This window comes from Panthera pardus, unplaced genomic scaffold, assembly GCF_024362965.1.
Source record: "Panthera pardus isolate Hobbes unplaced genomic scaffold, ASM2436296v1 HiC_scaffold_21, whole genome shotgun sequence".
NCBI lineage: Eukaryota > Metazoa > Chordata > Mammalia > Carnivora > Felidae > Panthera > Panthera pardus.
Genome location: NW_026526777.1, coordinates 67,515,294 through 67,542,980, shown reverse-complemented (window position 1 = coordinate 67,542,980; position 27,687 = coordinate 67,515,294). Strand labels below are relative to the sequence as shown.

The 27,687-nt window shown below is 58.8% G+C and overlaps 1 protein-coding gene across 4 annotated transcripts; it reads left to right on the top strand.

The window, feature by feature from the left end:
- Nucleotides 1-3,910: 3,910 nt before the first annotated feature.
- Nucleotides 3,911-26,619, top strand: PSEN2 (presenilin 2). Of its 4 annotated transcripts, XM_053909427.1 has the most exons (12): nt 3,911-4,026; nt 9,776-9,858; nt 14,712-14,872; nt 16,513-16,727; nt 17,428-17,620; nt 18,439-18,506; nt 19,399-19,619; nt 20,260-20,358; nt 22,641-22,724; nt 23,087-23,188; nt 23,892-24,010; nt 25,359-26,619. In XM_053909427.1, exons 3-12 carry the CDS (start codon nt 14,732-14,734, stop codon nt 25,512-25,514), a joined length of 1,398 nt encoding a protein of 465 aa, XP_053765402.1. In that variant the 5' UTR covers nt 3,911-4,026; nt 9,776-9,858; nt 14,712-14,731; the 3' UTR covers nt 25,515-26,619. The 4 variants fall into 4 exon arrangements, with proteins under 4 accessions (XP_053765402.1, XP_053765404.1, XP_053765400.1 ...); XM_053909429.1 differs by lacking the exon at nt 9,776-9,858; XM_053909425.1 differs by lacking the exons at nt 3,911-4,026; nt 9,776-9,858 and adding an exon at nt 10,295-10,405.
- The last annotated feature ends 1,068 nt before the right edge of the window (nt 26,620-27,687 follow it).

The following is a 27,687-nucleotide window of genomic DNA, read 5'->3' as shown; positions in this document are numbered from 1 at the left end:
TGTCTTAAATATGCTGAAAGAGCCAAAGGAAACTTTGGACAGAGAACTAAAGGAAGCCAGAGAACAATCAAAATATATACCAACAGAAGATATCAACAAAGAGCTAGAAATCATTAAAAGGAACCAAATAAAATACCCTGGAGTTGAAACTGAAACATTTCAATACAACAATTGAAACGAAAAATTTGAAAAGCTCAACAACACTGACAAATCCTTAGGTAAACTAAGAGAAAAAAGAAGATGCAAATAATTAAAGTCAGGAATGAAAGTGGGGACAATACTCTAACACTTGCAGAAGGAAAAAGGATTATCAGAGAATCCTATGAACACTTGTGCACCAACAAATTAGACGACTTAGAAGACAGGAACAAATTCTTAGAAACACACAAATTATCAAAAATGACTCAGGAAGAAAGAGGAAATTGGAGCAAGCCTATTTAAAAACAAACAAACAAAACCCAAAATGAGATTGAATCATGGATCAAAAATCTCCCCAAAGGCAAGATCAGACGCTTCTCAGGGTGAATTCTATGACACCCTTAAAGAAGAATTGATAAAAATCCTCAAACTCTACTCTTTGTTTTCCAAGTTAGGGGCTGAAATTCAACCTCTCACTACAGTACAACACTGAATGCTCTCAAAACAGCAACAAACCAGGCTGGGTAGTCCTTCCTTAAGGATTCTGCAGCGGGCACTCATGTGTTAGTTAGAGTTGGAGTTTGTCATGATCCTTAAGTGCCCTTCCCTTTTAAAGAACTTATTATTTTATAATTTTGTTCATTGTAATTCATTTCCCTAATGTATCAAGGATCATTATTTGTAGATTATTTTGTCTGTCAACATGCTGGCCCACCCCGTTTCCATCTTGGGTTAGCTTGCATTGAAGCAGACTTTTAAAAATATTTGGTTTCTCCTATTTGTCTATAGCTAATTGATTTCTGGCAAGGGGGCCAAGGCCATTTATTGGCGAAAGGGCAGTATCTATATTTATTTATTTGAGATGAAAGCAGAGTTTATTGAAAAAAACATATACATAGTAAAACCTTGGTTTGCAAGCATAATTCATTCCAGAAACATGCTTGTCATCGAAAGCACTTGTATATCAAAGCAAATTTCAAGAACCATTGGCTCAGTTGTGATCATGTGACATTCAGCATCACATACTACTCATATCGCCAGGTATCGCTCATTTATCAAGTTGAAATTTCTGAGAAATGTTTACTTGTCTTGTGGAACACTTGTGGAACAAGTTACTCATAATCCAAGGTTTTACTGTATATATGGAGAGAGAGAGAGAGAGAGAGAGAGAGAGAGAGAGAGAGAGAGAGATACTGATGGAGAATCCTGGAGAGTCATGAAGGAAAAGAGCACGAGTCTAGTCTCTACTTGGGGTCTGGGGTTTTTATTGGCAATTATGAAGGACAGTCTCTTTAACAAAGGGTACTGCACAACTGGATATCCATATGCAAAAGAATAAAGCTGGTCCCAGGCCTCACACCATACAACAAGAATTAAATCAAAATGGATCAACCACCGAAATACAAGTGCTCTTATAAAACTCTTAGAAGAAAATATAGAGATAAAAGTTCATGACTTTGGGTTTGATGACAGACTGTTAGATATGACACTGCACAAGCAAGGAAAGAAAAAAATCGATCCCCTGGACTTAATAAAAACTAAAGGCATTTGTGCAGTAAAGGACATTATCAGAAAGTCAGAAAAGACAACCCGAGGAATGGGAGAAAAGATTTGCAAACTGTTTATCTGATAGGGAGCTGGTATCCAGATAGGGAAAGAACTCATACTGCTCCACAACAAAAAGATAACCCAATTTAAAAATGGGCAAAGGACTTGAATAGATGTTTCTATTAGATGTTTTCTATTAGATGTTTCTCCCAACAAGCACACGAAAGATGGTCACCACCACTAATTAACGGTGGTACCAGAATGAGGTACCCCTTCATATGCACTAGGAAGGCAATAATAATGATGATGATGATAATTATTATTCTATTATTGTCTAAATAAAAAATAACAGCATTGGATGGTATGGAGAAACCGGAACACTCTATTGATTGCTGGTGGGAAGGTAAAATGGCTCATCCTCTGCAGAAAACAGTTTGGTGGTTCCTCAAAAAGTTAAACATAGAGGTTGGTTAAGCATCCGACCCTTGATGTCATCTCAGGTCTTGATCTCAGGGTCATGAGTTCAAGCCCCGCAAAAAAAAGTTACACATAGAATTTCCATATGATCCAGAAATTCAACTCCTAGGTATGTACCCAAAATAATTGAAAAAGGTACTCAAATATATGTACACACGTTTACAGTAGCACGACTGATCATAACCAAAAGGAGGAAACAGCCCAGATGTCCATTACCGAATGGATGGATATACAAATTCTGGCACATACACACACTAGAATATCGTTTAGCCGTAAAAAGGAATGAAGGCAAATAGATACCACGACGTGGATGAATCTTGAAAACATTATGCTAACGAAAGAGGCCAGACCCAAAAGGTCACATACCGTATGATTCAATTTTTTGAAATGTCAAAATAGGTAAATAAATCCATAGATAAATCCACGGAGATAAAAGTAGCTTGGTGGTTGCCAGAGACTGGGGGAGAGGGGATCAGAAGAAACTAAATAACAAGCGGGAGGTTTTGGGAGTGATGGAAAGATTTTGGAACTAGGTGGAGGTGGCTGGGATTTCACAACACTGTGAATGTACTAAATGCCATTGTACACTTTAAACTTATTTTTATTTTATTATTATTTTTCTATTTGAGAGAGTGCATAAGCAGGGGAGAGGGGCAGAGAGAGAGAGAATCTCATGCTGAGCATGGAGTGGTACTTGGGATTGGATCCCACCACCATGAAATCATGACCTGAGCCAGATCAAGAGGCAGAGGCTTAACCAACTGAGCCACCCAGGCGCCCCTCCCCAATTGTACACTTTAAAAAGGTTAATGTAATGTTATGCGAATTTTACCCTAACTTACAAAAACGAGGGGTGCCTGGGTGGCTCAGTGGGTTGAGTGGCAGGACTCTTGATTTTGGTTCAAGTCATGATGCCATGGTTGTGGGATCGAGCCATTTTGGGGTTCTCTCCCTCCCTCTCTGCTCCTCCCCCCTCGAAGTAAATAAATAAACATTTAAAAAAAGGAAGCCACTCAGAAATGGCACAGTATGGACAATCTCAGCTCATCCTGTGGACCCCCAAATCCAGAATTCTTAGGCCAATTCTCAGGTCATCGGTAGCCATATCATTCCCCAACAATTTTGTCTAGAGCTCCTGGTGGCTCTGAGGCTCTAGAAAACAGAGCAGGAAAATTCTCAGAATGTTAGCTCACCCCGGGCCACTAGTGCTCCCTTATTGTGAGTAATGCCGGGGCGGGGGTTGGGAGGGCGGAAGGGGGAGATGCGGGGACCTAACACCACAAGGAAAGATGCCCCTCGAGCAAATGAGCTAAGGTCCCCGCAGAGCTGCCAGACACCTGTGAGATCACAGGTCTTCCCGTCACTCCTAAGGTCAGCGCCCTGTCCTATGCCAGGTTATACCTCGGCATCCCCACGGCGCCACCCCGGCAGGCCGGCCCCCGGCGCGCCCCGAGAACCCCACCTCCGCCTCCAGCGCGCCAGGCTCCGGGGGCGGGGGGGGGGGGGGGGGGGGGGAGGAAGAGGGCGGGCCCGGGGGCGGGGCGAGCCAGGGCCCCGGCCGGAGCCGGGGGCGGAGCCGGAGCCGGGGAGGAAACGGGGGCGGGCCAGGGGGGCGAGCAGAGGCCCGGGCCGGAGCCGGGGGCGGAGCCAGAGTCCGGGGTGGAGGCAGGGCCGGGGCCGGGCCGGGGGCGGGGCCGAGGCCGGCGCTGGGGGCGGCCCGAAGCCGGAGCCGGGGAGGAACCGGGGGCGGAGCCAGGGGGGCTGGGAGCGGGCTGGAGGCGGAGTCTGCGCCGGCGCCAGGGCCCGGGCCGACGGGCGCTCGGCCAGCCGCGTAAACAGCGCCGGAGCGCCGCGGCCGAGCAGGTGAGCGGGCGGGGCTGGGGCGCGCGGGCCGGGCCGGGTCTCGCGCCGAGCGGACGGCCCGGGTGCAGCCTCCACCCGCAGACCGGGCGCTGACTCCCGCACGCTCCTCGCCGCGGCGGGTCGCGGCTGCCCCTGCCCCGGCTGAGCTGCTTTTAGTCCGTGCGCGCGCCGGGTCCGGCCTCTGCGGCCGGCGCGGGAGCGCAGAGGGGAGCGCGCAGGGGAGCGGCGGCGGGGCCCGGCCGGGACCTCGGGGGTGGGCGGAGCGCGGGGAGCGGCCCCCGGGCCTCGGCCTGCGCCGGGCTGCGTGCGCCTCCCCGCCGCCCGGGCCGCTGGGGGTGGGCGCGGCGCGGGGTGCCGAAGGGTCGGGCATTTAAAGGAGCAGCGCACGTGGGTCTGGGAGGCGCGGGCCCGGCGTTGTCTCCGCGCTCGGACCGCTTTGGCGCCCGGTCCGGTGGGCCTGCGGCACCGGGCCCCGAGCTCTGCGTCACGGGGCAGGGGGAGGCGAGGGTCTTCCCGCCCGGGGGAGGAACCGACCGCAGGTGGGGCCTGGAACCGCGATCGTGGTCCTCGGTGCTGGGGTGCTTGGCTGTTTTTATCAGGCTCTTACAGCCGTGGGGAGACTCCCAGAATCAAGCTTTTGAAGCTGAAGGAGCCTGACACAGAGGCTAGTCCCCGCCCCCAATTTTATCGATGAAAAAACTCAGCCCACACAGCTAACGTGACTGCCCAAGGCCACCCAGGTAGGATAGCGCAGAGCCAGGCTTAGAACCCGTTGTCTGACGTCTCGCTCTGCTGTCCAGCCCTGGCACCGGGCCTCAGCCCTTTGACAGCTGGATGAAGGGCTCCTGTGTATTGAATTAATGGGTGTCCCCTTTCTAAGGTGTGAACCGTTGGTCGGTGGGCCGACAGCACCCCCACTTACGCATGGAGATAGCACCCCATCCACAGCAGTTGCAGAGCCAGCCTGGCTCAGAATCGGCAGCCTGGGCTTCCCAGCCTGTCCCCCCTCCGGACAGACCCGGGCTTCTGGTACCGACGCCCTTGATGTCCGTTCTGTAGACGCCTGAGCCTCCAGTGCTGGCCGCCAGGACCTTCAGCAGTAATTAAAGGCTCTGGATAAGCTGCTTCAGGTGTGGGAGGCTCAGGTTTCCCTCCGTGTGAAGGTGGCCTGGTGGGAGCGGGGAGGTGTGTCAACAGCTGTGTGTCCTGGGCCCCGCTGGTGAAGCGGCAGGGGGGTGGGTCCTGGCGCCAGTTCAGAGCTGGCGGGCTGGCTGTCCAAGTTCATTCCTCAGGTGGGTGAGGGCACCTTTAGGTCGGGCTGGACCGGGGTGGGGCTTTGGTGGAGCGTTTTTGCAGAGTGGGATAGATGTTGTTTCAGGTTTCCAGGGAAAATTCTGGAGGTTTGGTGTGGAAGTAGGTGTGCACTAAGTCAGTAGTCTTACTCACTGTGTGCACGGGAGACAGACGCCCGGATCCTATCTGTTTGAGAAGGAGTGGGATAAGAAAGAGCCCGGCCACAGGCTGCCACTCACAGGAGGCCTGGTGCCAGTCACCATGCCTGTCACCCCTCCCCTCAGCTCCCCGATGGCTGTTCACAGCCCCACTGCACACCCGGTGGTGGGGGGGAGGGGTCTGCCAAATGAGAGACTCCCCCTACCTTGGCCTCTGAGTTACCCATGATGATCGTGACATAACATGTCTTACTTTGTGGGTTTGTCATATATGAGAAAAAGCCCTTTGGGGACAGTGGTTACACTGAGGTCGCTATTACTTTTACCCTCTAGAGAACGGGAAACAGGTTCAGGGAGTTAAGCCACCTGGGATTTGAGCACCGGGATTTGAACCCAGCTGGCTGGGTTTTTAACTCTCGAGTTTTTGCACAGGAGGTTCCCACATGCGCCCCCTGCCCCCGTATTCCTGCACTGTTGCCCAAGACATTTCTTTTTTCTGTTTTTATTACTATTATTTTTTAATGTTTATTTTATTTTTGAGGAAGACAGAGTGAGCAGGGAGGGGGCAGAGAGAGAGGGAGACCCAGAATGGAAGCAGGCGCCAGGCTCCGAGCTGTCAGCACAGAGCCCGATGCGGGGCTCAAACTCACGAGCCCCGAAATCATGACGTGAGCCGAGGTTGGACACTTAACCGACTGAGCCACCCAGGCGCCCATTTGTTTTCTTATTTTCAAAAATCTATCGTATTAGAGAAGAGAGAGAGTGGGGGAGGGGCGGAGGGAGAGGGAGAGACAGAATCCCAAGCAGGCTCTGAGCGGTCAGCGTGGAGCCTGATGCAGGGCTTGAACCCATGACCCGTGAGATCATGACCTGAGCCAAAACCAAGAGTGAGACGCTCAACCGACTGAGCCGCCTGGGCGCCCCAACTGCCCAGGACGTTTTTTTGCGCTCTCCATTAGTAACTACCTGATAGAGCAAAAGAAAAAAAAAATTTGTTTAAAGAGACCAAAGCAGTGTGCATGGGGGGGGGGGGGGTCACATGCGTGTTTCTACGGAAGACATCGTTGGCTTGTTCTCAGCTGTTGCTCTGACTTTTGGACACTGTTTAGTTGGCGACTGGCAGGACAACCCGTGTTTCTGCAAGTATTTCCACCTGTTCCCCGACTCCGGTGGCTGGGGGAGGGTTGAGGGAAGGAATGTCAGGGCTCCGAGGCTGGCACAGGCTGTCTCTGGCCAGGGCCTGGAAAGTTCTCCTCACCTTGAGCTGGTCGGATCAGGCATGGGCTTCAGTGTAATCAGCGTTGGCCTCCAGGCCTGGGGATGGCGAGGCTGCCGTGGTAAAGTCTGGGGAAAGAGAAAGTTCCAGTCACTCTTCGGGAAAGACCAGACATCAGGGAGGAGATCATTTTTGTTCAGCGTCTTCAGTCCTTGGGACGCCAGGAGGCTGGCTCGTCTTTGCCAAAAATGGGGTCTTCTGGAGCACGGGAAGAAAATTGGAAAGGGCGCTCACCTTTCTGCTGTACCTTAACCAGCAAAGTCTTGACTTGGTAGAGATGAAAGGAACACGCGTTTGCTCTAGAAAATTCAGGAAACATTTTTTTTTAAAGAGTCACCCATCAGCTCTCAGCCCAGAGATCACCGCTGTCAAATGCCTTTCCTCACAGCACTCCACGCACGCCCATGTGTTCGTTTATTAAAGCATCAGAGGCAGGAAGCTGGAGTTGAAGGTTTGTATTCTGTTTTTCCTGTTAACGTCAGGTCTCCAGAATTTTCGCCTCTGGAGTATTCTTGGTAAATCAGGTTTGAGGCACACAGAGCACGTGACTGTCGCTGGTTAAGTCACTGGTGCTGCAGGACGCTTTCTCACTGTCCCTTTTTTGAAATGTGTACTCATTTATTTTTGAGAGGGGGCGGGGGGGGAGAGACAGAATGGGAAGCGGGCTCCAGGCTCCGAGCTGTCAGCGCAGAGCCCGACGTGGGGCTCGAACCCACAAACCGTGAGATCATGACCTGAGCTGAGATCAAGAGTCGGATGCTTAGCCAACTAAGCCAGCCAGGAGCCCCTCTCACTTTCCCTTTTGAATTGACCCCTGGAAGCAGTGTTCTGGCTCCTGCCCCCCAGGCCACGCCCACATGGGAGTCCCCACCCCCGACCCCCTCCCCGCCCTCCTCCACCATGCGGAGCCCCAGTAGCAGAAGAGGCCTCCAGGCTGGCATTGTGGGGTTGGGGGCAGGAGAGGGACTGAGTGAGTCAGTGACCAGGAGGCATTTGTGACCTCTCGCCGGTGTTTCGGAGAAGCTGGGTGGTAAAGACACACACCTGCCCGTGGCAAAGGCACGTGCCTTTTAAGTATGGGGTGCCCCCAGAGAGCCCACGCGGGGTGCTGTGCTGGCCGCCTGTGTGACCACAGCTCTCGGCCACGCCCCGAGTGTGCGGGCCTCACGAGTACTTCGGGTCGGCCATCCCGAGACCCGAATTGCCTCTGTGGCTCTGGTTATGGCACTTCAGCAATGCCTTTTGTCCCTCTGGGTTTCAGTTTCCTGAGTACAAAATAGGGCACTGACCGGATGGCCTTTAAGGTCCTTGCCAGCTCTGGCATCGGTCCCGTGGACATGCCCTGTCCTTTGACAAGTTGCTCATGTTGCCAGAGTGCCCCAGGCTGGGGCTAGGTGGAAACGGTGTCTCCCTGGGGCCTGGGTGAAGGGTGACCTTGGTGACGACCCTTGTGCCTGGCGGTTTAGCACATCCGTAGCTTTCCGCCGGGGGGGGGGGGGGGGGGGTGTCAGCAGCTTCCCTGTCCCTGTCCCCTCTCGCTCTATCTGTGCCCCTCCTTTTCGTCTTCACTGTAACGGCTATTGGCCGAACACCTGCTCTGTGCCAGTCACCTCACACATTATCTCTACTTTTCCACGTCACTCTCCCGAGGTGTGCCTATTCTGTTTGTTCCAGAAGAGGGGACGGCCGTGTGACGTTAAATTGTCTGAGGCTGCGTGGCCAGGGAGTGTGCGGTTCACATCCCACAGCTGGGTGATCGGATTGCTGCTTCTTGTTTAAAACATAACCTTTTTTTCCTGGGTCTTACTCAAAGGTGGCATGTTAGGGCCAGACCTCTACCCCTTTCCCCAAACTGCCCCCTTCCCAGGCTGCTTCACGACACAAGAGAAAGCTTCATGGGGCCTAGACAGTTCTGGGCAGAAAAGGGCAGGCAGAGGTAAATACAGAGCCTGGGTCGAGGTTCAGGAGGCCCCATCAGGGTCCCCTGCGGCCTCTGATCTGGGTCCCTACGGGACTCTGGCCGAGGCTGCCTCCCGGTGTTGGGAGAACCTTCCGGCAAGTGACGTGCGTCACGGTAAGGGCTGGGGTGGATGGGCAGATGGATGACGGTCAGCCAGGGCCAAATACCTGGTCAGTTGCCCAGGGCCAGCGGGGACAGGCAGGCAGGGAAGGTGTGGGGGCTTCTAAGGGAATTTTTCTCTCCCTGGTAAACCCTGCCCTGGTATAAGGCGAGAGCCTCCGGGCAGTCGTGGGAGTGCTGGGAGGCAGCCTCGTGACCACAGAAAGTGGTCTGTTTAGACCCACGCCACCCTCTCTGAAGGAGAGGGCTCCTCGGCCGGTTAGGCCTACTGCAGAAGGACGGCAGGTAGCAGGACCCTGACCTGTCTCCGTAGCCGCATCAGTGGTAAACGCAGTCGCCCCCCATCTGCTTTGGGAGCAGTGCTCTACTCCTTTCTTTCTCCAGCGAGGCACTGGTGTTTACGATGGCGTTTTACAGTCTTCTTTCCTACTGAGCTCCCCTGGCCTCCCGTTTTAAGGTCAGAGCCTTCACATGTCTCTGCGATGGAAAGAAGGTCGAGGAAGCTGGGTCACCGGGTTTCCTGGTTTCCTCGATAATCGCAGGAGCTGCTGACACAGGCACGTTGGGGGAAGTCTCTGGGTCAGACTCCCCTGGTTTGGCTAATTCAGCTTTTCGATCCCATTCAGCTATTAATGGGCGGAAGCGGTGTGGGTTTTGTATCCTCCGGCGGCGGCTCGGTCCCTGGGAAGGGCTGCCCCCCCCCTCCCGTCCGCCCTCTGCGCCTTCCTCGGCCCCCTCCTCCAGCGCGGAGGGCTGGTTGCTATGTGGCTGGTAGGACTCTGCCACCAGCGGGAGAGCCGATCGGCCCCACCCCCGCCTGCTGGAGTCAGCCTCCCAGGCCGGTTGTTTTTGACGTCACCGGCGCTCTGATGTGCACAAATACCGAGCATAAAGGTTGTCGAACCGCGTACATTTGGGTGGTGATGGTGATTTTCCCTCCAGGGATTTCAGAGTTGCATCAGGCTTCAGTTCCGACTGAGAAACCGGAGGAGTGTCTGCCAGCTGCTCTGTTCTCCAGGAGCCAGGTAAAAAGGGGGGCTCCGAGGAGGAGGACAGTGACCCCGGGGCCCACCTGCCCCCCGCCCCGCGCCCCAGTCCAGCGAGGGGACGCAGGAGAGCGCAGACGGGAAGGAAGTTGCTACTTGGTATTTCCCACTGAAAAATTAACGGCTTACAAAATAAAACCACAGACGATCCATGTGTGTAAGAGGTGTGGGAGATGCAGGAAAACGCGGGGTGACCCACGGTCTCCGCATCCAGAGGTAACCGCTGTATCTGGCCAGTCCTTCAAATACGTTCGCTTTCTGAGAAAATTCAAACGGTTGTGTATGAAGTTTCGTGTCTATTACCTGGGGTTTCCTGTCGCGTTGTTTCCTGTTGTGAACTGTTCTCTGGAGTGACGTTTTAAGCAGTCGTGGGATAAACCTCACCAGATGGACAGGTCCCAGGACAGGGTTTCTGGCATGTCAGTGTTTTTACAGTTAGAAACGTCCACAGCAAACAGGTCTTTATGGAAATCTTTTATTATTTTCTTAGGACAAATTCTGAGAAGTGGCATTTCAGGACCAAAAGGTATGGATGTTTTTTTAAAGCTTTCGATCTCTACTGCCTTCAGAAAGGCCGGTCCCGTTGGCGGTGCTGGAGGTGTTTTGAGTCCACTTTTTCCCCGTTCTTGTCCCCGGTGGGCCAATGCTTGGGCACTTTCTCTGCTGGGAACTGCCTTCTCCCCCTGCCGCTTTCCTGGTCCCGTGGGTGGCTGTCCCTCTGCTTCCCCAGCCGCCCTCTGGTCAGACGGTTTTCAGGAGAAGGCATTGTTCCTTCTTTCACTCCCGACTGAGCCGCGCCAGGGACAGGGACAGAGAGGTGGACTGGATCCCTGCGCTGGGGGCCCGGGGGCAGCTGGGCTTGGGTTCCAGGGCCCGGCAGCCCCAGGGAAGGTCTGACTGCAGCCTACGGTCACCGAGCGACCGTCTCAAAGTGCAGACCCCCGGACCTTTGGTTGGAACGGAGCTGGGGATCCGCACTTCCAGTAAGTGGTCTAGCACGGTGTTCAGAGTGCAGACCCTGACTGCTGGGTTCAGGGTAACTTTGAACCTCTCATGTCTTAGACTCTGTTTCCTCAACTGTGAAATGGGGACGAACAGCAGTGCCCGGCTCCCCGGTCATTGTGCTCAGTGTCCCCCCACCCCTGCCCCAGGTGGCCTGGGCCACTTTGAGAAGCAGCACCTTCCCGAGTCCTGCGTCCTCTGTCAGGTGTTGAGGGCTCTGAGAGGCACCTCACCTGTGACCCCCGGCCACCAGGCCCAGAAGGTTGTGATTAGATAGACCCCCCTGCTCTGACAGCTGAGGGAGCCCCTCAGGGCCTGCGCTCCTGGGGGTCTTGGGCCCGGCTTCAGGGAAGGCTTGGGAGGAATTTAAAGAGCCATTTAAAGAGCCGGATAAGGGAGGAATCTGCCCAGGGAGCATTTGCTTTCCAGTGAGGGTGCCACACCTGAATTAGCTCTGACAGCCTGTGAGTGCCCCCTGCCCAACAGCAGGGCAACGCTGGGGCAGAAATGCTCTCTGGGGAATGTCTTGCCAGCTGCTGGCCACTGGCTGAAGAAATGGAAATTGGAAGGACCTTTTTTTTTTTAATGCTTATTTTGAGATAGCGCGGGACAGGGGCAGAGAGAGAGAAAGAGGATCCTAAGCAGGTTACACACTGTCAGCGCAGAGCCCGATGCGGGGTTCAAACCCATGAACTGTGAGATCACGACCTGAGCTGAAATCTAGAGTCAGACGCTTAACTGACAGAGCCCCCAGGCACCCCAGGACTTGGTCCCCGCCTCTCTGTCCTCACCCTCCCCAAGCAACTCCCCTTCTCCTTTGAAGAAGCATCTCTGTTCTCTGTACATTTCCCCTCCTCCCGCCCCCACGATGCTGCGGCTGCTGTGGTTCTCAAGGCTGAGATTGCCCCCTGCCTTCTGTGATGCTCTGCATGTGGGGACCCTAGGTCTGTCCCTCCAGCCCCTGCTCAGACCAGTCACAGGCACCCCGGGGGGCCTGGGAGGAAGAGGAGGGAGACTGTACTGCCAACTCACATCCCTAGAAGTGACTGCCGGGAAATGCCGTGTCGTGCCCATCCCACCCGCGGCCCTGCTCCGGATGGGGTGTCATGATCTAGCCTGGGAAGACGCCACCAGCTCTCGTCTCGGGTGCCCCTCCCTGCGTGAGACTGAACTCACGACTGCCGCCATGGGTGATGACAGCTGCCGGGTCCAAGCTGCTGTTTGTTCAGGATTTGGACACCGAGACTCGCAGGGGGAGGACTTTGAGGTGCCCCCCCCCAGACCTGTACCAGATGGTGTTTTTCGTCACCACACATGAAGGAACGAAGCCTGAAACTTCCCAGGCCCTGCAGCGTGCTGGGGCTGCTGAGCCGTGTTCCCCCCCCCAGACGGGGCTGGTGCCCGGGTCTAGTCGCCCTCCTGTGACCCTGAGCTGAGGCTGGTGCCGGGGAGGGGGGGCTTGCAGTGAAGCGGGAGGAGCCCCCCACCTCCCGAGGGTGCTGCTGGCACACTGCTTTCGTAAAGCTCACCGTGGACACCTGCTTCTGCCCAGAAGCCTTGGCTGGCCCCTCGCCGCTGGCCTCAGCCCTTGCCCCTCCCTGGGAGGGGGGCAACCCCTCCCGATCTCGATCTTGATCTTGACTGCAGAAGCTCGCCCCTCCCTGTTCTGGCGCTTCTGTTCCTCTGCTGCTAGAGCTTTTGTTTTTCTTTATTATGGAAGTATAATGGAAGGGTGGTGTAATATCAGCCCCGGCTGTATATTGTGGCGATTAGACAATTCCGTACGTGTCTCAGTGTGCCTCCCGTCCACTGTCCCTTACTCCCCTTCACCTGTTCGCCCCTCCCCCCAGCAGCCCCCCTGTCGGGCTCCGGGTTTGAGGCCAGTTTCTTTGTATGTTCGATTGTTCTGTCTCTTAAAGTCTGCCTGTGAGTGAAGTCACGTGGTCTTTGTCTGTCTGCCCTGGGTCAGGGGAGCTGGCTCATCGTGAAGCCTCGGGAGGGGTGTGGGCTCTGCCTTGTGCCCACAGGTGGGGGATGGAGGTGGGGTCCCTTCAGGAGTCACCCTGGCCACGGCCCCCGTCACCGGCTTCAAATAGGGCAGGGCTGGCTGACGGTAGAAGGCACCTGCTTTGTGTGGAAATCACACATTCCGGGGGTGACCGCATGGTCGCGTGCACTCTCAGCGTCCCCACAGCCTCTGGGGGCGTCGGTGGGAGAGCAGGCCTGCCCAGGGGGAGGCAGGGACAGCCTGGTCCACCAGGGGTTGTCTGCCGCTCTTCTAGGCCCTTCTGCCGTGCTGGCTTCCCGTCCTACTGCTGTAAGGACACTCCAGCTGGGGACAGCACAGTGAGGTGGGGGCAGGCATCCCTGCTGTGTAGACTCTCCGGCCTGGCCTTCCCTGAGGTCCTGCCCTCAGCTGTACTTCCTCTCTCTCAGACACACACACACACACACACACACACACACACACGTACACACGTACACACGCACATGCCCATCCCGCGTGGTCTTGCGGCTCCCCTGCACCCCAGACCCTCCCCTTTTTTTTAATGTTTATTTATTTTTGAGAGAGAGAGAAACACAGAGTGTGAACAGGGGAGGGGCAGAGAGAGAGGGAGACACAGAATCCGAAGCGGGCTCCAGGCTCTGAGCTGTCAGTACAGAGCCGGACACGGGGCTCGAACTCACAAACTGCGAGATTGTGACCTGGGCCGAAGTCGGGCACTTAACCGACTGAGCCCCCCAGATGCCCCTCCCTGACCCTTTTCAACTGGTTCCTGGACCAGACTCCATCTTTCGCTGAGACGGGCTTGTCCCCTGCCCGGGGCTCCCTGCCTGGCTGCCATCTCGGACCCTGTCCTGTGTTTCTCCCCCACATCCAGGGCTGACCGGCGTCCTCCCAGCCCTTTCAGGGTCCGGTCCCCTCACGGGCATCCACCCTGCTGCCCGTGAGTCAGCGTCTGTCCACCTCCCGCCGTTGTCTTCCGGGGGGGCCGGACACCCCCTCACATGGCACAGGAGGCCCTCACACCTCCACGGCCCTGACTGGCACGTTCCTTCTTCGCGCCGTCTGCCCTTCCTCCCACCTGGAACATTCTGTCTCCGTCTGGGCTGGTGGCTTCTTTAGAAGACGTTCCTGATCTCTGAGGTTGACTCCCTCCTTTGGGTTTCTGTACCTCTTGGTGAACACTTAGGTTATGTAACCGGTCACGTTGGATGATTGTTGGTCTTTTTTTTTTTTTTTCCCCCAATGTTTCCTAAAGCTTATTTATTTTGAGAGAGAGCGAGAGCACAAGCAGGGGAGGGCCGAGAGAGAGGAGGAGGGAGAATCCCAAGCAGGCTGCACACTGTCGGCTCAGGGCCAGAGGTGGGGCTCGAAACCAGGAAACTGAGATCATGACCTGAGCCGAAATCAAGGGTCGGATGGCTCCACTGGCCGAGCCTCGAGTTGGTTTGTTTGTTTTGTTTTTGGATGATGGTAGTGTTTCTTGTTCATCTTCATGTCCGCGGAGCCCAGCAGGCTTATTATGGTTGATGTCACAATGTCGGTGCTCAGTGGATGTTTGTTGATCGGACGAACGAGCGTGCGGTTTGGAGTGGCCTCGACTTTTGTCGTGGGGTGTTTCACCCGTGGCCTGGATCTCCTCGGGCCGTTCCCCCGAGGGTCTGTGCCAGCCACGCAGGTGGCCCCTGGGAAGCCACTGGACACACGTGTCCTGGGCGGTTGTCAGGGAGGACCCGCGTCCGGGTCCTCAGGCCACACCCCCAGCCCTCTGCTGCCTTGGCCCGGCAGGAAGCTGGAGCGAGGCCCCCTGTGCTCCGTTTTGCAGGCGCTTCCCGAGGCAGGGCCATGCTCACGTTCATGGCCTCTGACAGCGAGGAGGAAGTGTGTGACGAGAGGGCGTCCCTGATGTCAGCCGAGAGCCCCCCACCACGCTGCTGCCAGGAGGACAGGCAGGGCTTGGAGGATGGAGAGGGTGCTGACCAGTGGGTAGGTAATCACCGGCGGCCACAGGCCTCGAACCCAGCCCCTGGGTTCCTGGACCTCAAGGCTGGAACCCACGCTCCCTGATGCGGGAGGGCGGGGACCGTGTAGGCGAGGATTGGTCACACGGTCACACGGTGGGCCCTGGTCGGCCTCGGGGCGCACAGTCTGCCTCGGGCTGCATGGTTCTGTCCCCCCCGGTCCCAGCAGCGCGGGCTCCCCTTCCTTAGCACAGGTAGAGGGGGGCAGGAGGCACTGTGGAGGGTGGGGGCCGGGGTATCGTAGAGTGGGGGCTTATCAACAACAGCAACGTCTTCCTCACTGTTCAGGGGGCTGGGAAGTGCGAGCTCAGGTGCTGGCAGATCCAGCAATGTGGGGGGGGGGGTGCTGGGGAGCTCTGGGCGGGGCTTTATAAGGGCCCTCATCCCATCGGGATGAGGTCACCTGGTCACCTCCCAAAGGCCCTCCTCCTCCAAGTGCTATCACATTGGGGTTTAGGGTCCAACGTGTGAATTTGTGTGTGTGGGGGGGGGGGGAGGGGTGGGGCACAGACGCTCTGATGTCGTCTGCAGCCCACCGGGCAGGAGATTATAACATCACGGAGAGGGGGGGTTTTCTGGGGGAGAGCCTCCCAACCTCACCACCTCCCTCCCCATCAGGGCAAAACGACATCTGAATTTGCTCGAAACCCCTTCTCCGTTTTGCCCCTTAGTGTTTAAAACGCAGGATTTCCCCTTCCAGCCAGCCTCAGACCCGCTGCCGAAGTCAAAGCTCCTTCCCTCCTCTGAGCTCCGCCAACTCAAGCCACCGGGGGCCACCCTTACGGCCCCTTCACCTTGTCTCCCGGGGCTTTCGTGCATTTTAGTTGTCTCCATGCCCGTTCGTCTAGGCTTTTCTGTTTCTTCTCAGCTGAGCGCCTGGCTTGGAATTCTCTCCGCAAAGAGCTGATACTGAAGCCACAGTCATTTTGAATTTTTGTTTCCCTTGGTTTTGTCTTTGGCGGTTAATCAACGAACAAGGCCGCAGATGACCCTGAATCCGCATGGTTTCCAAACAGAAATTCTTGCAGGGGCTCGGGCCAGCGTCTGCGGGCGTCCTGCCCTCCTGCGGGGTGTGTGTGTTGGGGGGGGGGGTGTGGCAGGAGTCCAGAGTAAGTTCCTCCTCTGCAAATTCCCAGTGTCTTACCATCAAAGAGAGTCCCCACGTGCACTGACGGTTCTAGAGTGTGGTTTATCCACCAGGAACGTTTCATTTCTTCCTCCTCTGTCACCTGGCCGGCCTCCCGAGTCAGTATGGCCACCGGACCAGAACAGAGTGGCATCTGAGTCCCTGGACTGAGGTGGGGGGGCAATGCTTAGACATGCTCCAGGTCCACTAGCCACGCGTCCTGGGCCTGCAGCCCGCCCTCTTCTGTGGCTGCTGTGGCCCCTTTCCCGTTTTTTTGGTGGTGAGTGCTGGCCTTGGGTCTTCCCTAGATGTCCTCGTAAACCTTTCAAAAGTGCAGCCCCACTCCTGCATCTAGCTCGTTCTTAACCTCCGCGAGGCAGCATTAAAACTCCTAGCTTCCTGTCACAAGACGCTCGTGCGCTACGTCGGCAGGCCAGCGCTGGGGCATCCCGTGGCCCTCACCCTGCGGCTTTCCACAGAGAGGCCAGGATAGCGAGGACGACTTTGACGAGGACCCTGACCACTACGTCTGCGGGGGGGTCCCGGGGCAGCCGTCAGGCCTGGAGGAGGAGCTGACCCTGAAATACGGGGCGAAGCACGTGATCATGCTGTTCGTGCCGGTGACGCTGTGCATGATCGTGGTGGTGGCCACCATCAAGTCCGTGCGCTTCTACACGGAGAAGAACGGACAGCTGTAAGTCGGGGAACAGGGGGGGGTCGTGTTCACGTCACCTGCAGCCTCTCGAGGGAGGTTTCGATCATTGCAGTGAAAAGAGCACAGAGGGGCGGCAGCGAGAGGCCCGCCTCTGCTCGTCACCCGCTCCTCTGGGGGTCACCACTCCTCTGGGGGTCACCCGCTCCTCTGGGGCTGTCGCTCCTCTGGGGTTGCCGACTGCCTCCTTCAAACCTTGTTACTGTTTTTAGTTCGGGAGCTTACCTTTCATTTTGGGTTGGTGTTTTCAAAGAGAGGAGCAGAGGGGGAAGGCCCCCCCGCCCCAGGCTGGTCGGGGGTGGCAGGCTGGGGCCCCAGAGCAGGTGGGGCCCTCTGTGGGCAGCCCCGGGTGGCCAGGGCCAGGGCGAGGGGCCGGCGGAGGGCCTCCCGAGTGCAGCTGCTGGCCTGTGTCAGGCGGGGTGGGGGAAGCAGCCAGTGAGCCCTGGGCTGGGGTGGGTGTTTGCGGGTGCCCTGGCCAACAGGAGTGGGGAGGGCTCGGGGAGGGGGAGCCTGGGGTGGGGGGGAGAGCACCTGGGGAGGGGGAGGAGCCCTGGGCGGTGGGGAGGAGGCATCTGGGGGAGGGGCCGCGGGGTGGGTCTGGGGGAGGGGGAGGCCTGGGGGGGCCCCTTCCTTGCCCCCTGGGTCTCGGGCACCAGGCTGAGGTTGGGTGGCTCGTGGGCAGGCCCTATGGAGCAGGCAGGGAGCAGAGTCTGCAGCCCGCCGTCTCCCTCAGCATCTACACACCATTCACCGAGGACACGCCCTCCGTGGGCCAGCGCCTCCTCAACTCCGTGCTCAACACCCTCATCATGATCAGTGTCATTGTGGCCATGACCATCTTCTTGGTCGTGCTCTACAAATACCGCTGCTACAAGGTGAGTGCCCGGCCTGCGGCCGCCCGGTCCTGCCCGCCGGCCCCGCACCGCTCGCGGAGCCGCCTGTGGCCGGCGGCGTGGCCCGCTGCAGAGCAGAAGCCGGTTTTCGCCCCGCCCCGCACTGCCTGCCCGCGGTCACCATCCTTTGATCGGACGCAGAATCCCACCTGCCCGGGTCCCTCCCCGCAGTGTTGGGAGAAGCGAGATGTTCTGTTTCAGGCTCCCTTCACCCTGCCCCTCGCCTCCCCGGCAGGTTTATTTGCCCTTCCCATTTCCCCCTGGGCTGGGTGTGCAGGGGTCGTGCTGAAGGGCGCGCCCCGTGGCTGCAGCCGGGGCCCAGGGGGTAGCGGACGAGCAGAGGCCCCAGTGGGGGCCACCCTGGCCCCATCGCACAGGCATCGTCCCAGTGAGTCTCCTGTCCCTTTGTCCTGCCGTTTTCTTCTCCGTAGCCCTTGTGACTACCTGTCAATATATTTATATGTTTATCGGCTGACGGCCCTCGCCATGGTCAGGAACCCCGCTGGCTGCCTCCCCGGAGCCTAGGGCCACGCCTATAGGTGACAGTTGTCCAGTACGTCCTGTCTCTCAGTGAGGGAACAGGGGTCTGGCTGCTTGAACCTGAGGGATTTTTCACCCCATCCACCTGCCGGGTGACCTTGAGAGAACTCCGTGAATTTCTTTGCCCCTTCAATCTGTCACATGGCCACCCAGTGCCTTCCAGTGTAGTCCCAGAGGGGCCTAACGAAGATTCGGAGGCTTGGGGGTCAGTCCCGAGAAGCTGGGGGCCCGTGGTCATTCTGCCCGTTTCTGTTGTCTAGTTTATACACGGCTGGTTGATCATGTCCTCGCTGATGCTGCTTTTCCTCTTCACCTACATCTACCTCGGGTAAGTGCCCCCTGCAGGCAGCAGGCTCCTCGAGGACCGGGGCGGGGAGGGGTGCCCGGCAGGCTCCAGACTCTTGCTCGCCCCTGTCGCCGCTCCTACAGCCAGGCCTCCGACCCCTCCTCCCGCGGCCTCGACATGCGTCAGTGGCGCTCTCGGCAAGCCTCTCCATCCCTACCTGGTTCCTGATGGATGATTTAGATTTATTTGAGAGAGAGAGAGAGAGAGAAAGAACGTGAGTGAGCAGGGGGCGGGGGCAGAGAGAGAGGGAGAGAGAGAATCTTAAGCAGGCTCCAAAAGGGGCTCAAGCCCACGACCTGGGATCAGGACCTGAGCTGAAATCAAGAGTTGGACGCTTGGCCGACTGAACCATCCAGGCACCCCCGGTTGCTGATTTAAAACAAATGAGCACGGAGGACGAATTCTGTGAACCCAAGAGGGATATACATCCCTTAAAGTTTACATTCTCCACTTTGGGCCAGGCCTGGGTGCTTCCTTGTTCGTGTGAAAAGTGATGTGCTCTCTTGCCCTCGACTTGAGCTCTCAGCCTGACCCAGGGGCCCAAAGGGACTGGAGGGACAGGGGAAAACCCTCTGCCAAGGACCTTTTTCCTGGGCATGGGGTCCTCCAGGCTGTGCCGGCACACGTTTACGGGAGCCAATCCAAGGATGAGACGTTGGTATACATTCCCCACCTCGTTCCGGAAAATACTTCAAGTGGGTGGTTGTGGGGCTCACAGAAACGGGGAAGGGGAGATTGGCTAGTGAAGCCAGAGGTTGGAAAAACCCGGGCTGGGACTTCATGGTTGAGGAGCCGGGAGTGTCGAACTGTGTCTGGTTGGGTGTGGTGTCTCCACCGAGTTCCCCGCCCCACGGGCTGGCCCTTGGTCGCGCAGGGAGGTGCTCAAGACCTACAACGTGGCCATGGACTACCCCACGCTGTTCCTGACGGTCTGGAACTTCGGGGCGGTGGGCATGGTGTGTATCCACTGGAAGGGCCCCCTGGTCCTGCAGCAGGCCTACCTCATCATGATCAGCGCCCTCATGGCCCTGGTGTTCATCAAGTACCTTCCGGAGTGGTCCGCGTGGGTCATCCTGGGTGCCATCTCCGTGTACGGTAGGCGGGCTCAGGCGGGCCTCGAGGCTGCGGGCGGGGGCTGCGTCCGGGTCGAGTCCCCCTCACTGGTGCACGCGAGTGGCAGGCGCTGAAAGGTGCCCCCCTCCCCGAAGAAAGCTGGGTGGGTGGTCTCCCCTCTGAGAGGCTCGCCTTCGTGAGACGCGGGCGCTTGACGTGGCCACTGATAATCGCGCATCCGGTGAGCGCTCGCGACACCCTGGAAGCAGTTTGCTCCTACGTCCTCGGCCATGGGATCGGCCCCGGGACCCTGTAAATCCCGAGCACCCAAAGCGTTAGCTGCCGTGTAACAAGCGTTGGTGTGATTCTGTCCCCGGTGCCGTGACTTCCATCTGAGGGTGAGGAATCCGAGGCTCAGGGAAGTCGGATGGCAAGCCGGCCATCGGGGTCCCCGAGCCACACGGTGATGCCTCGTTTGCAGTCCGCCCGTTGAGACCCCGTTCTGGGCTTCAGCCAGCACAGACTCTCGGGGTTATGGCTGGAAACCGGGGGCTGGGAGCTGGCACGCAGGACATGCTCCGAGCCTCGCCTGTGCCCCGGTGTTAGCGGGCCGGCTCCTCTCTGGGGCTGCTTGGAAATAAATGTCACTTGTAACACGTCCCGGCTGTCTTTGTTCTCCCAGATCTCGTGGCTGTGCTGTGCCCCAAAGGGCCACTGAGAATGCTGGTGGAAACGGCCCAGGAGAGAAACGAGCCCATATTCCCTGCCCTGATATACTCCTGTGAGTATTTATTATTGAGAGAGATAGAGAGAGAGAGGGACAGCGTATGGGCAAGGGAGGGGCAGAGAGGGAGACACAGAATCCGAGGCAGGCTCCAGCTGTCAGCACAGAGCCCGACGCGGGGCTCGAACTCACGAACCACAAGATCATGACCTGAGCCGAAGTCGGACGCTTAACCGACTGCGCCCCCCAGGCACCCCCTGAGAGGGTACTTTGGAGAGGGGCTCTTGAGGGCAGGGGTCTGGGGTGCAGGGTGCACTTGCTTTTCACTGGGCTCCCTTGACAGCTCCGTGGCTGTTAAAGTCTCCGAAGGGAAGGGACACGGGAGTGTGCGCGTCTGGCCGCCGGGCCGGGATCTGGGTGTTTATATGGATTCAGCGGGTGTGTGTCGGGTCCCTGCTTTGCGGTGCCCTGGCCTCATGGGGAACACTTTACAGACTGGCTGCCGAGTGCCAGGGCAGGATCTCGAAGGTAGGACGGAGCTTGTGGTGGGAGCCAGGGCAGGTGGTCCCCAGCGTGAAAGCACGTTCTAGGCCCGCTCTTGGGAGGAGCAGAGACCACGTGTGAGAATGCTGAGGCGGTGCCCTGACGTGCGTTCGCCGCCTCCGCGCTCTGGGGGCGCACGTTCCCGGAGGGGAGGCCGCAGCTAAGCAGGCGATAATACGTCAGGAGGCGAGCGCTCGGTGGAAGGATGACTCGGTGGGGGACCTGAGCACTTCAGGGTAGTGGGGGTGCTGTCTTGCAGAAGGTGGTCAAAGAAGCCTCTGTCATAAGGTGACATTTGACCAGAGACCTACCTCGGGAAAACCCGGGGACAGAACGCCAGGCGAAGGCCCGGAATGCTGGGAACGGAGCCGGCGGGGGCAGAAGGGGGCAGGGGCAGGTCCAGATGTGCTGGGCCCCCGCAGGCCACGGTAGGGACATGGCTTTTCCTCCCGAGTGAGCTTCGTGCCCCTGGAAGGTTTCAGACCCACCTGACGTTACATTTTAGTGGGATCGCACCGGTGGCGGGAAGGGAGAACAGAAGGCATGGGGTCGGGGGCGGAAGTGGAGCCGGGTCTGGGACAGAATGACCCCCCCCCAGGAGAGAGGGCGGGCGCCGGCCCCAGGGCGGCGGGAGAGGCGGTGAGGCGCGGGTGGAGTCTGGAGATATCTTGGAGGCAGGTTTGCAGTGGCCGTGGTGTGGGTGGTGAGAGTGCTGTGGATCTGAACCTTGAAAGGGCCGGGGGCTGCCACGTCGGGGGAGGAGACGGCGGCCCCCCCCCCCCCCGCCCCCCCGCGGAGAATGTTCCCGGTAAGGCATGCTCATGGCTAGGTAGGCCAGACGGGGACGGACTCGTGGGACTTGAGTTCACACGGGGAGAGTGAACCGGGCCAGAGAGGGAGAGAGCACACAGGCACTCCCCCCCCCCCCCCCCCCAATCCAGTGATCCCGCCCTGGACTTACGCCACAGGGAGCAGAAGAAGCAGGGTCTCGAGCAGATGTCTGTGGGGTAGCCGAGGGGTCGGGTGGGTGGAGGAGATGTGGTGCGCACGTACGGATGTGGGCGGGGCAAGGTGTGCGCACGTACAGATGCGGGTGCACGAGGTGTGCGCGCGCACAGACGCGGGCCGGCGAGGTGTGTGCATACAGACGTGGAGGACGGGTGAGGGGCGCCCAACCGCGAGTTACTGTTCGGCCCCCTGAAAGGAAGGGGATTCTCACACCTGCCACGTGGATGATCCTCGAGGACTCTGCGCCCAGTGAATTCAGCCCGTCACAAAAAGGAAACTATTCTGTGACCCCCCCCCCCCCCCCCCCGCCGTGATCCATCCGGAGGAGCCAGATTCTTAGAACTAGAACAGGGAAATGGGGGGACACGGGGGTGCTCGAGGTACCGAGAGTGCCGGCAGAGGAACAGCCCGGGCCCGTGAACACCCCTCCCGCTAAGGAAGCGTCCAGTTAACGGAGGTTACGCGGGTACCGTGTGCGTGACGCGTGTTTTGCCACCATGGGACGGAAACACCGCTGGTTCCCCGGACTGTTCCCTGCTGACCTTGTCATCGGTTTCGTGAGGAGAGAGACACACACACACACACACACACACACACACACGCCAACAGACCAGGAAAGGCTGTGTCCGGGCCCCTCCCCCAGCGGCCTCCTCACAAGGGGCGGAAGCCGGTACCGGCTGGAAGTGGGGGTCCCACGCGGGCCTCCTGGGGACGCTGCCTCCCCGGCCGGGGGGCAGCTGTAGTCGGCAGCACCTGAGGCACCCCCCACCCCTCGTCTCCTTCCCCAGCCGCCATGGTGTGGACGGTGGGCATGGCCAAGCTGGACCCCTCCTCCCAGGGAGCCCTTCAGCTGCCCTACGACCCAGAGATGGGTGAGTGTCGCAGGCTGGCAGCCTCTCGTCGCCCGGGCCTGCTGCCCTGCACCCGGCCCGGCCTCGCCTGGCTCCCCCCCACCACCCTGGGTGGGGGGCAGGAGGGGAAAGCCCCCTCCTGGATGGAGCAGGTGGGACTTAGAGCCTGTGCCTCAGCCCGTTGGCCTCCTTCCCTTCCCTTGGGCGTGTGCCAGAAGGTTCCTCTCTGTTCAGGGCTGGGCTGGCCCGGCCAGTGGGGTGAGGGCAGGGGAGCCCCGGGCTCAGGCCGGTTCCCCACAGATCCCAGATCCCTCTGACCAGACTTTTGTCTCTCTCCCATGCACCTGCCTCGTGCAATGGCGGTCACGTTCTCGGACCCCCAGAGGAAGACTCCTATGACAGTTTTGGTGAGCCCTCGTACCCCGAAGTCTTTGAGCCCCCGCTGCCTGGTTACCCTGGGGACGACCTGGAGGAAGAGGAGGAAAGTAAGTCATCTGTGCCCAGGTGGTCCGCGTGCGCTCAGGGTGCGGGCGGGGGGTGGGACGGGCTCCCTGGAGGCAGGGGAGGGTGGTGGGGAGAAGCCCCCTTTTACATCAGAGACGGCAGCAGCAGTGACAGCTGGAGGAGGGAGCCCCCGTGGCCGGGAGGAGGGAGAGAGAGGAGACCAGGCAGCGGGCGCGTTCGTCAGACAGTTTTATCGTCCGCGGTGAACTCTCACCCTGTTAACAAGTGCACTGGCCGATGTGCGAGCTCGCGTTCACTGTCGGTGAGACGTCAGCTAATTAGCAGCCACGCTCCTCTGTTTTTAAGGGGAAGGCTCACCCGACGAGCTCTGGGCATCGTACGCGTCCTCAAAGGTGGTGGGATTTCGTACAAAAACGTGTAACTTAAACTCAGCCCTAAATTGTATGGCTTCCTGCCGACCCCCGACGGCACGTTATATTTGCTCTTTTTTACTCAGCTAAGGGCCAATTCCCCGAATTGTCAGAAATGCCAGCTTTTTCACAGCCCAGACGGCAGGTCAGCCCGTCCGAGGGCCCCGTTTCTTGCCGGCTGCTGCTGTTCTGGGACAGCCAGGACTGGGGCCCCCCGGGGCCCCCGGATCCAGCGGAGGGGCTGGGCTGTGAGCTGGCATCTGCCGTCTGGGGCTCCCGACCCTGACCGGCTCGCTCTGTCTTCCCCGCACAGGGGGCGTGAAGCTCGGCCTGGGGGACTTCATCTTCTACAGCGTGCTGGTGGGCAAGGCGGCGGCCACGGGCAGCGGCGACTGGAACACGACGCTGGCGTGCTTTGTGGCCATCCTCATTGTGAGTGGCCCGGGGGCTTCGTGGGGGGCCCTGAGTCCCGGGGGCATTTTCAGGTGCCGAGTCCCTTGCAGGGGCGGAGTGATGACGCGGGGCCGGGCAGGGCTCACGGGAGGCTCCGAGCAGGGGAGGCCTGGCTGAGGGGCTCCCGCGTTACCGACCACACACACGGTGGTGCCAGGGGTTTGGCCAGCCCCGTGCGGTCTCACGACGCCTGCGAGGTGGGGTGTGAGCTGAGGTTCTCAGAACCGGGAAGAAGTTGCGGGCCGTGCCCGTCAGCACAGAGCTGGGGAGGGGCAGGCTGTGGCTTGAGCTCTGGTCTCTGATGCCTTCCACGCCCCCCAGACACCATGGGGTGCTCTGAACCCCAGAAGCTTGCGGGTCCCTAGAGTCCCTTAACGTGGCCAGATACCCATACTGGGGGACAGGTCCTGAGAGACCGCAGCTCTGAGCGGCAGAGGCTCTGAGTGGCGTATACCCGAGCTCTGCCCCGGTGAAGGGGGGGGTCGCGGGGCACAGTGAGGTGGAGGGGTTCTGTCTGTCCACAGCGTGTGTTCGGGGGGGTGGGGGGGTAGTGGACCCCCACGCTTCTCCACCTCGGGACTGACCCGAAGCCCCGCCCCTCCCTGGACCACAGCCCACGTGGGCAGGGGCAGGGCAGGATGGGCACCCACCTCCGAGGCCGCGGGTCACGTGGCTTCGGTGCCCCTCTGGTGCCAGCTGCTGAGACCCTCACTAGCGTTTCAGTGGAGCTCGTCCGGTTCTCTTTTTTTTTTTGTTTAGAATTTTTTTTTTAAATTTATCTTGAGAGAGAATGAGATCAGGGGAGGGGTGGAGAGAGAGAGGGAGAGAGAGAATCCCGAGCAGGCTGGCACGCTGTCTGCACACAGCCCGATGCAGGGCTCCGTCTCACCCACTGTGAAATCAGGACCTGAGCCGAAATCAAGAGTCAGGCACTTAACCCGACTGAGCCACCCAGGCGCCTCTCATCTGGTTCTTTATAAATAGACGTCCCCCAGGGGAGGCCTCTGTCACTGGTCACACGTGTCACCGCCGTAGCTGGAGTCTGGTAGAGCAGGGCCGCTCTGGGAGTCGGGCTCACGCGGGGTGTGACACGGGGGTGAGCCCTCGAGAGGACCCGGGAAGAGGAGGGGTCGGGCTGTCGTCTGGCGGGCCCCACACCAGTGCTGAGTCCTGGGTGGGGGGAGCCCGACGTCACTAACCGCCCCCACCTCCGCCCCGCATCCGCACCAGCAGTCACGACCTCCCCTCCCCTCCCCTCCCCTCCCCCCCCCCTCCCCCCCCCCTCCCCTCTCCTCTCCTCTCCTCCCCTCTCCTCCGTGTCCCGCAGGGTCTGTGTCTGACCCTCCTGCTGCTGGCCGTGTTCAAGAAGGCGCTGCCCGCCCTCCCCATCTCCATCACCTTCGGCCTCATCTTTTACTTCTCCACGGACAACCTGGTGCGCCCTTTCATGGACACCTTGGCCTCACATCAGCTCTACATCTGACGGCGGGCCGGGCGCCGTGGGCTGGCGGCCCTGGGCGGGTCGTGACGGGTGCCCCCGCATAGTGTCCCGGTCTAGTGCCATATGTCTCTGAGATTTTTCTTTCCTTGATGAGAAAGAAAGAGAAGGGAGTATCGTGTTTACTTGGCGAAGAGGAAGAAGCAGCTTTTTGGCTCTAGTTGTTTGGTCACTGGAGCACGGCTCACCGACCGAGGGACCGAGGACGGCCGTGTGGACGAGGACGGTGTGGCGAGGCCGCCCGGCCCGGCACCACAGCCCGGGGTGCTCCGCGGGCCAAGGCGAAGGAAGGGACCAGGAGTCCGTGCTGGGATGGCACTGAGCACCTGCCCGCTGTGGCCGCAGAAGGAAGCCAGCGTGCCCTGCGTGGAATGTCCCCAGTGCTTCTGTCTGTGACGTCGTTGTTATTTTATTACCTTTAGAAGCCGGGTCCTGTTCTCGTTCCGGCAGTTACTGCTGTGAAGTGGCTTAATATCAAAATCAATAAATAAGTGAATCCTGTTGGAATGCTGGATTCGGTCCGTTTCTAAGCGCTGAGCCCTCCCACCCCACGCGTCTCGTGGCCACTCGTGGGAGGGCGTGTGCTCCCGGCTCGGAGGGAGGACGCACCCAGGAGAGGGGCTAACGGCCCCGTCTGCAGTCATCTCTCCAGGTAGCTTCCTCAGCTGGGGTGTGCGGGGTGAGGGGCGCCCGACGGCCCGGAGCTCGGACGTGTGCGGGGCTGCTGGCCCTGGGCAGACCCCCCGCTGGCCCCGCTGTCTTGTCAACAAGAGCAGCAGTGCGGTGCCTGGATGAACCAACGTGCCCTGGGGCCGCACTCGAGAGCCCACTGTCATCCCTTCTGCGGCCACCTCGGGGTGCCGTGAGGGGAGAGTGGACTGGCCGGCGTCTCCCTTTCCCTTCCGCATCATCCCGGGCCACAGAGAGAATCTCAGCGAAGCTTCCGGCCGGGCCTGAGCCCTGGGGCAGCCGAGCAAACACAGGCCTGTGGGTGCCGTCCTGACCGCGGCCCCGTGTCCTTGTTCCTGAAATGACGTAGGTGCCCTGCAGCTGTGTATTTGTCGCGAGAGAATAAAATCGTGTATTTCGACGTTTGACATCGCTTGCTTTTCCCTGGGCTGTTTGTGGGAGAGCAGAAGGAACCGGGGAGCCCGGACGCCAGACGCGGACTGGCTGCGGGTGGCATTTCCCCCGCTGGCGCTTGGAATCCGGACACCGTGACTGCCGGTGACTAACTCACGGTCAGAGCCCAGGTGGTGGCATCACAGCCCGGAAAGCCAGAAGTCGGTGGGTGTCTCAGCAGATGAGGGCCGGTCCCTGGTGGTAAACGGGAGGAAAAGCTGGGATTAGCTCGTTCGGGGTGGGAATTGAACGAATAGCTCGGGGGTTGGGAGGGGGGGTTGTCCACAGATGAGTCCTCATTTGTTAGGTGTGGACAGGTCGTTGCCCAAGGCCTGACCAGGGTGCTGGGGGCGGAGGCCACGTTTAGGCGGACAAGCAGAGGGTGGGGGGCCCTGCATCCAAGGGACTGACAGGGAGGAGAGCAGAACGGTGCCCGTGAGGACGCGCCAAGACAGAAAACAAGGGAATGTCACTAGGCCAGGGTTGGGGGGGCGGCAGGTCACCTGCAGGGAAACAAAGGTAGCTAAAGAGACGTTGCTGGGGAAGCCGGAAGCTGGTCCTGACAGCTGAGAGCCTGGGGCCCTGACACGGGGGGGGGGCAAAATTGGTGGTTCAGACTTGCTGGGCGGTCACGTGCCTAGGTTCCCCATAGAACCAGCCTATCAGTCTTTCTGTTTTTTCCCACATCTCCAGATTTTTAAAAATAAATCCTTAGGGGCGCCTGGGTGGCTTGGATGGTTAAGCGTCTGACTCTTGGTTTTGGCTCAGGTCACTGATCTCACGGTTCGTGGGTTTGAGCCCCGTGTCCGGGATCGCACACGGGAACCGGCCGTGGTTACAGCGTCTCCCAAGAGCAGAGCGAGAACGATACAACGTATGGAGGTTGGGGCCAAGCGAGCCGACTCGTGTTCTGTTACCAGAGGCCGGTAACCTCTCTGGGCCTCTCTGGGCCTGCGTGTCGGATGTTCATAAAGCGAAGGACGTAGAACATGCTAGTGATTTGCCAGCTTGTGATCTGGAGCTGGGTGAAGGTGAC

Bases quoted from the DNA above. Each gene is read 5' to 3' on its own strand.
- PSEN2 (XM_053909425.1), top strand. From the start codon at position 10,297: ATGTCAGTGTTTTTACAGTTAGAAACGTCCACAGCAAACAGGTCTTTA. The intron at 14,873-16,512 runs GTAGGTAATCAC...GGCTTTCCACAG, and splicing joins GAGAGGGTGCTGACCAGTGG to AGAGGCCAGGATAGCGAGGA. The intron at 16,728-17,427 runs GTAAGTCGGGGA...GCTCGTGGGCAG, and splicing joins ACGGAGAAGAACGGACAGCT to GCCCTATGGAGCAGGCAGGG.